This window comes from Mus pahari, chromosome 1, assembly GCF_900095145.1.
Source record: "Mus pahari chromosome 1, PAHARI_EIJ_v1.1, whole genome shotgun sequence".
Classification (NCBI taxonomy): domain Eukaryota; kingdom Metazoa; phylum Chordata; class Mammalia; order Rodentia; family Muridae; genus Mus; species Mus pahari.
Genome location: NC_034590.1, coordinates 115,050,939 through 115,059,492, shown reverse-complemented (window position 1 = coordinate 115,059,492; position 8,554 = coordinate 115,050,939). Strand labels below are relative to the sequence as shown.

Genomic DNA, 8,554 nt, shown 5'->3' with positions numbered 1-8,554 from the left:
TCTTCAGACATTCCAGAAGAGGGAGTCAGATCTCGTTACAGATGGTTGTGAGCCACCATGTGGTTGCTGGGATTTGAACTCAGGACCTTCGGAAGAGCAATCGGGTGATCTTATTCGCTGAGCCATCTCACCAGCCCAGCAAGTGATTTCTTATTTCCTGTTCTACCCCCCCAAACCTGCCCCCCATACGTTTCCTGCTTGCCTGCTTCCCTGACCTTTGAAATGTGGTTCCTGCCCGGGAAGCTTGCCTAAACCTCAGGGTTAATGAAGGCTTCCTCTGGTGCTATGAGTGTGTACTCACATGAGTACTCTAGTCTGTGTGCACTGGCATGCTTTTGCATGTATGCATTTGGATGTGATCATGAGTCCCATGTATGAGTGTAAGAACGTGCTAGGGCTGGAGAGACTGGATGAAGTACTGAGAGGCAGCAGAAACGGATGTGTCTGTGCAGAGAGGCAGAGGGCAAGCTGCAGCCTCCCGTGGGGGTGTCTGGATGCAGAGGTGGCTGTGGGGAACAGAGAGGGCTGGGATTGGTGGTGTGAAGAGTCGCTCTTGTTCTGTGGCCTGTCTGCACAGACCTGATGTAATTCTGTAAGTGTGGCCAGCTCACCATTCTGGCCAGTCCAAGGTAGGGTTTGTGATACTCTGGAAGCTTCTTCTCCTTGCCTCACTAGTACAGTGGGCACTGCTCTTGTGTTCTGTGTGTGCTCCTGAGGATTCCCAACTCTGTTACAATAAGAGCTTTCAGAATCCCATCAGCCTCTGTTGTGGGAGATGCATGCTGTCCTTCTGAATGGGCTGTGCTCACATTTCTGGATGTGCAGCCTGGCCATGGCTGTTTTGGTTCTGACACAGATGATGGTCTTGGCCAGCAGTGATTTGTGCCCTGCTGAACTTATCAGCTATGTGTACCCCAAAGAGGTGAGCATGGCTGCACTGGGGAAGGTGTGCATGACAGTGTCTGGGAAGACAGGGGTTCCCCCCCAGACCTCAGAAACCAGGTAGCACTGAGCCAGGTGTCTATCAGCTAGGTGTCAAGGACTACAGAGTGAGACTGGCTAATGGCCCAGGGGTGGCCTGAGAGTATGGGGACTGGGGTTGTTGTGGGAGGTATGGATGGGGGCTGTGGGCAAGAAGAGGAGGTTTTGTGACTCAGTGGGTCCAGAGGCCTGTGGATGGATGGATGGATGGATGGATGGATGGAGAGATGGATAGATGGGTAGGGAGGGCGATAGGTAGCTTAATTCAGGAGGAGGTGGGAATGAGAGCCATCTCCCATGTTTGCTGAAGTTTCCATTAAAGGTAGGTCTGTGGTAGGGTAGGAGGGATTTCAAGACACCTAAGGTTTTATTCTTTGTAAGTATCAAACTGTTCATTTCCATCAACACAACATTAGATGGCCACTGAGAGCGGCCTCAGCTGGGACAGAGTCCCTGTGAAGATTTGAGATTCTGTGGCTGAGGACATGGCTGTCACAGTTGGTTGGGTTTGAGTGGCCCTGTCACTGGCCAAGAGACAAGTGTGGTGGTCCATCTCCTGCTGTGTGATGGGTCCTAGGGGCAAAACATGGAGGTGGGGAAGGCCTGGGGCTCTGGGGAACTGTGGATTAGTGAGTGTTGGTTCTTCCTTTTATTTTAATTAATTATTTTGTTGTTGTTGTTGGACACAGGATTTTTCTACATAGCCCAGGCTGTCCTGGAACTATATAGAGTAGGCTGACCTTGTACTCCCAAAGATCTGCCTGCCTCTCCCTCCCCCAGAGCTGGGATTAAAGGTGTGTTGACACTTTCTTTTACTTGACTAGGGATGTCAGTGGCACAGCAGTGAGCATTCTCTGTGGCTTACCTTTGTTCTTGGTGACTCATTGCTTCTGTTGAGCTTTCTCTTTGGTCCCCATCATTTATCCGAAGAGGCCTCTTAGGAAAGCATAGAGCTTCCTGGCTTGTGCAGCACAGCCCACCACCCTAGCCTGTCTTCTAGTGACTAACTGGCAGTGGCCTTCCTGGGAGTTTTGTAGACTGTCGTCGTCGTCCTGCTGGAGAGGTGGTTCAGCGGTCAGGAGCTGGATGCTATCGTTGCTATCGGAGGACCAGAATTATAGTTCTTAGCATCCACAGCAGGCAGCGCACAACCGCTTGTCACCCTAGCTCGAGATCTGAGGCCCTTTTCTAGCCTCTGAAGTCACCTGTATACCTGAACACACACACACACACACACATGCATGCACACACACACATTCAGATTTCAAACATGTAATGTATTTTGTAAAATATGTATGATTGTGTCTGGGAAATACTGTATTGGGCACACAGACAAATACAGAAAGACATGAAAGAGAGCTGAGGTGCGTCTGGATAGAAAGGCAAGCCTCTCCAGGATTTCCCCCGACTTCATCAACAGTTTCCATGTGCTTCCCAGAAGCTTTCTACATAGTCGCTGGGATCTGAGCTCAGGTGCTTATGTGACAAGCACTCGCGAGCTCTCTAGCCTTCCATAGTCTGGCCCTCTGTTTTTAAGGATATAGTTGAGTGGCATTAAGAATATTCACATAGCCTGGTGTAGCAGCACAAGCTTATGCTTATCCCAGCCCTGAGGAGGCTGAGGCAGGAGGATCCTGAGTTTGAGGCTGAAGAGATGGTCCAACAGTTGAAAGCACCAGGCTGCTCTTGCAGAGGGCTCAGGTTCGGTCTCTAGGACTTGCATAGCCAAGCACAACCACCTGCAACTCTGGCTCCAGGGGAACCTAATGCCCTCTTCTGACCTCAGTGTGGTACTGCACACACATGGTACACATAAACTCACACAGAATACTAAGTAAGTAAGCACACATGTAAATGAAGTAAATGAATAAAAAGCTGTGCTCCTGTAATCCCAGGAATGTAGAGACAGAAGGACCCTGGGACTCACTGGCCAGCTGGGACTAGTCTGAGTAAATCAGTAAATTCTAGGATTTGAGACTGTTTCAAAAAACAGTGAAGCCGGGCGTGGTGGCACATGCCTTTAATCCCAGCACTGGGGAGGCAGAGGCAGGCAATCCTGAGTTCGAGGCCAGCCTGGTTTACAAAGTGAGTTCCAGGTTAGCCAGGGCTATACAGAGAAACCCTGTCTCAAAAAACAAAACCAAAAAAAAAAAAAAAAAAACCCAAAACAAAAAACAAACAGTGATTAGGGAAGAGACTAACACCAATCTCTGGCCTCCAATACACATACACATACACACACACACTTACACATACACGCACACGTACATGTGCACACACACACACGCACACACACGCACACACACGCACTCACACACGCACACACACACACACACACAGAGTGAATGGGCAGCATCGGGTGGGTATAAGATGGAAGAAAGTGAGTGGAGCTAGAATGGGGAGTCCTGGGTCCAATTGTAGTTGTCCTGTGGATGGGGTTCAAGGATGTGTATAAGTGATCCTGTGAGTATCCCAAGCTGGTAGATTTCTGATGTTCAGGTGCTGAGGAGGCTGAGGTGTGTCCCATTAGTAGAAATCATGGATGTGAGATGCATAGCTGCAGCTTGATGTCTTTCTGGGGTGTGACCACCGTTTCTTGTGTTGTCTTCCTTCTTTGAGACCCCAGCTCCCTTCCAGAAAGCTTGCGCAGTACACTCACGCCTGGCACTACCACCTTGGAGCTCCTTGCTTAGGTGCTGTGTGACCGTGGGAACTATGCCTGTGTGTGTATGCTCTCCAACTACATTGTAGCTTCTTGTATGTGAACCCTTATTCTTTCTGTGACTTGGCTTTCTCCACTGGGATGGTGATAGATAGAATCTCCTCCCCACCCCCACTCACCATGTGTGCACAGGCTCCTACACACTCCCACGCACTGTGTGTGCACAGTCTCCTACACACTCCCACGCACTGTGTGTGCACAGTCTCCTACACACTCCCACGCACTGTGTGTGCACAGACTCCTACACACTCTCACGCACCGTGTGTACACAGGCTCCTACACACCCCCACACACTGTGTGTGCACAGGCTTCTACACACTCCCCAAGCACTCAGAGCCCCAATGTAACGCTTTGTGATTATAAATAAGGCATGGACCGAGATTGCTCTTTATTTTGGGGTCTCAGCAAAGGGTTGAATTACCTGGAATTGGGCCTTGTTTGGGGTAACTACGTAAACAGTGTAAAACATGGGCTATTGGAGTGGAAGGCAAACCATCTGTTATGAATTCTATATATAAATATTGGATATACTTACATGGGTTAAAATGGGATTGTTGGCACTGGTGTTTTCAGAGTCTCAATTCTGCTGTGGCAGGAATGATAAACTAACCACAGGGCTTGGTGGCCAAGGCAGGAGGGGGCCAGGGCTGGTGTTTTTCTCTGACACTGATTTGATGGGGTCCTGGGAGTGATTGCTGTACACCCATCAAGGGTAATTCTGAGCTATTGACTCCCCTCCCTGACTGTGGGTGCTGAAAATCTCTGGGGATATGGTACGTCTATGTTCTTGCTTTGAAGAGGTATATACAAAATTAAACTGATGGGGGTATCAGGGTGGACCAAGGGAGCTGTCATGTCATAGGGAATTTGGCCTGTTCAGCTGTCAGCTGGGTCTTTTTGAAGCATTAACTCTTTGCTGTCATTGTTTTGAGACAAGGTAGTCCAGGCTGGCCTTGAACTTCTGATCCTTCTGCTTCTCAAGTCCGTGTCCTGGGCATGTGTCATCATGCCAGGTCAAAACATGAGGTCTGTGTGTGAAGACACAGGCTCAGCAGAGTGGTAACATTTCTTGCTTTGGATCTCCCAGCTGGGAGCCAGGCTAGATAGAGTGAAACCCAGGACCCCAAGTTTAATGGCGCAGACTCTAGCCTGGGGAGCACTTGCCACTAGCAGCGTCCAGGACAGCATCCTCGCATTTGTGACCTGAGCCCCCTCATTTCACAGGGAAGATACTGCTCACCCTGGGTCCCTGTGTGGCGCAGACTCCGAGCCCACCGGTGGCCTCCCTAGAGGTCTGGATTCTTGCCTTGTCGTATTCAGCTTCAAAAATAATACTTGCACAGATAGCCCCTTAGCAACAGAAGTGGAATTCAGTGCTAACATTTGAAAATACATATTTACCAATCTTGAGGCAGAGACACTTCTAGTTGACCAAGCCTTTATAAGCCCTTGTCACCAGGCTCTTTCAAGCCTTCAGTGTCAGAACACATGGATTCAGAGTGATGTGGGGTGTGTGTACACACACATACTCACGTGTACAGTTATATGTTCATGTAAAGACCAGAGCTCAGCATTGGAAATCATTCCTCAGGAGTCATTATCTTGTTTTTAAGATTTATTAAGTTGTGTGCTTGTGTGTCTTCCTATTTGTGGGTATGTGCATAAAAGTACAGGGGCCAGAGTTGCTGTGTGCCCTGGAGTTGGAGCTACACCTGGGTCCTCTCTAGGATTGGCATATGCTCTTAACTGCTAAGCCACTTATTTCGTGGTCCTTAATACAATAGGTGCTATGGTATTGTCCAAATGCTTTGTCGAAGTGTCATCTTTGTCTCCTAGAGGATTTTTCACGAGCTCTTCTTAGTGATCTTTTAAGGTCCCAGGTGTGGTACAAGGTGGGCCACGGGGCTTAACCCCTAACATCACTCTTGGTGTGACTTGGCACAAGTCTCTGCTTCTTTATGAAGGTTGCAGCTATGGGTGGGCCTGGAGAATGTACAGCCAGGAACCCTAGTCTGCCAGGGGCTGTGCATTTGAGAGTGTTGGGCACATGGGTCAGTCACCTGGTAAGGTAGGAACCCATAGGACCAGCCTCCTCACTAAGGCTGGCACTGTGTGATTCTACCCTGGGAACTTTGCATGGGTTTTAATCTCCCTTACTTGTCCATGAGGCCTCCTCTAACCACCGTACGTAGTGTGCAGCCTTCTCCTGTACTGTTCCCCACTCCTGTCCTGTCCCTGACTCTGGCCCATTCACAGCATTAGCCTGACAGACGTCACTACCCGCTCTTGGTCTTTGCTTGGTGTCTGTTTCCCCACTGAACGGGAACCCGGAGGCCCCTGGTACGAGCAGTCCCTGCTTGCCAGCCTATGAAGGCTTCTTGGTTTGCCACTGTGGCTCTTTTTCTTTCACTCCCAAATCTCTCCAGAACTTTCTTTTCCTCCTCCTCTGAGCTTTCCTTTGCTGCTTCTGCCCTTGGAAAGGAGAGGCTCGTGGAGCCTTGGGGTGATACAGTGCCCGTGTTCTCTAGGGCTAACCAGGCGGGGGAGGAGAGGAGAAGCAGCCTGCCCCAGGTGAGGGTGGGGAGCCACCCACATTCTGGCCTGCCTCACGGTGGGCCCCTGGGGCTCCTGCCAGGCCTCTTAGAGGGAAAGCTAGCTTTCCAGGCGTGTGCTGTGGGTTCCCCTTAAAACTTAGGGATTAAGTGTGTGGTTTCTCTCCTTTTCAGAGCTGGGAGCACTGCCCCACCAGCTCCCAGTGAGGGTTGGAGAAAAAAAAAGTCCTAGGTTACAAATTCACCCCCAGCCTCCCCGTCCCTGCCCTCCCCTCCCATGTGCCTTTGAAGAGCACACCTGAACTCCTGAAAGCAAGTTGAGGTGAGGAAGTGGTCTTTCCAGTTTGGGGAGCAGTAGAGCCAGAGCTTGGGGATTTGGGGAGCCTTCCTGCCTCTCTCTATACTGGCCTATCGCTAAGAGAGTCTTTAGGCAACTGGAAGGAAGGGGTCTTGGGAGCAGGGGACCAGATGAAGGGTGTCCGGGGGACCTGGGTATTAGAGGTAGCCGTGCATGATTCTCTTTCCCTGAGACCTGGTTCCTCTCCTGTTCAGCTAGCCATCCTGACCCTGTGCTCTGCCCACAGCCTCACCGCTCCTGTTGTTTGCCAACCGCCGGGATGTGCGGCTAGTGGATGCCGGCGGAGTGAAGCTGGAGTCCACCATTGTGGCCAGTGGCCTGGAGGATGCAGCTGCTGTAGACTTCCAGTTCTCCAAGGGTGCTGTGTACTGGACAGATGTGAGCGAGGAGGCCATCAAACAGACCTACCTGAACCAGACTGGAGCTGCTGCACAGAGCATTGTCATCTCTGGCCTTGTGTCACCTGATGGCCTGGCCTGTGACTGGGTTGGCAAGAAGCTGTACTGGACGGACTCCGAGACCAACCGCATCGAGGTGGCCAACCTCAATGGGACATCCCGTAAGGTCCTCTTCTGGCAGGACCTGGACCAGCCGAGGGCCATTGCCCTGGATCCTGCACATGGGTAAACCTCTGTTTTTTCTCCTGCTCCTATGGGTTGGCATGGGGACCAGTATTTCTTCTGTAGAGCACACGAGGCAGGCTGATGAGATGCCTTGGGAAGCAACCCTTGCTAGGAATCCCCTCCCTTCCATATCCTGAACTGTAAAACATGGCATGTTTAGCCAGGGATGGTGGCTCACACCTATAATTCTAGCATTCTGGAGGCTGAGGCAGGAGTGTTGCCACAAGTTCCAGACCAACCTGAGCTATAAGACCGTCTTAAAAATATACAGGAACTGGGGAGATGCCTCCATTGGTGAAGTACTTGCCTTGTAACCGTGAGGATTTGACTTCCATCCATGAAAAAAGTTAGGTGTGGGGTGGCGTCACATGTCTAGAACCCCAGGACTGTGGAGTTAGAGACACACGGTAGGGGGGTAGAGTGGGGAGATCCGTGAGGCTTGCTGGCCGCATGCAGTCAAATTGCCCAGCCCTGGGTCCTAGTGAGAGACAATGTGTTTTAGTATTTATATTGCTGTCTTAAAAACTCCATGACCAAGAATAACTTGGGGATGAATACGTCAGTATACTTGATCTTACAATACTCAAGTCATGCCCCACCTCGGAGTAAAGTCAGAGCAAGACCTCAAGGCAGGAATCCAGAGTCAAGAACTAAACTGCTTAATGACTTGCTCTTCATTGGTTGTTCAGAGTGCTCTCTTGTAGCACCCAGGACCCATCTGCCCAGGCACTGCACTGCCCACAGTGACCTGTACCCTGCCCACCAATCATCAGTCAAGAAGATGCTTCCCAGGCTTAGAGGCCAATTCAAACTGACTGTAGCTTAGCTGAGCAGTGTGCTGTGTTCCAAACAAACAAACAAACAAACAAACAAAGGGCAGACAAGGGTGATGCTTGGGTTTGAAGCGTCGCATCCTTCTGCACTAGGACAGGTGACCAGGGAAATTCAGGGACCTTCCACCCCTTCTGTGACTGTTGGCTGAGGTGGCCCCGTGACTGGATGTAGCACCTGCTCTGTGTATTCTGGAAGTGACCTGTATTGGTGCGGCCAAACTCACTCTGACCCTGGAAAGCGCAGACAGCCACGAAGGCCACTTTGGTAGGGACCAAGAGTCAAAATGTGAATGTCCTTCAGCTGCAGTCTAGGGGCCACTGCTGGCTTCAGCATCAGGCCACATTCTAGCATGTTCTAGATAGGCATGTCTTCGTTCACTCCTTGCCAGTCCTCCATCATTCTTTTTTTTTTTTTTTTTTTTTATTTTTTTAATTTTCTTTTGTAGGGAAGTTCACAGGGGTCAGGGCAGACATGGAAAGTCTGG

General features: G+C 50.4%; 1 protein-coding gene across 1 annotated transcript in view; it reads left to right on the top strand.

Annotated features, from left to right (window-relative positions):
- Lrp5 (LDL receptor related protein 5) overlaps positions 1-8,554 on the top strand; it is a 105,347-nt gene that overhangs the window by 20,157 nt on the left and 76,636 nt on the right. The window contains exon 2 of the mRNA XM_021222372.1: positions 6,840-7,236. Coding sequence (XP_021078031.1) covers positions 6,840-7,236 — 397 coding nt within the window. The remainder of the gene's footprint in view (positions 1-6,839; positions 7,237-8,554) is intronic.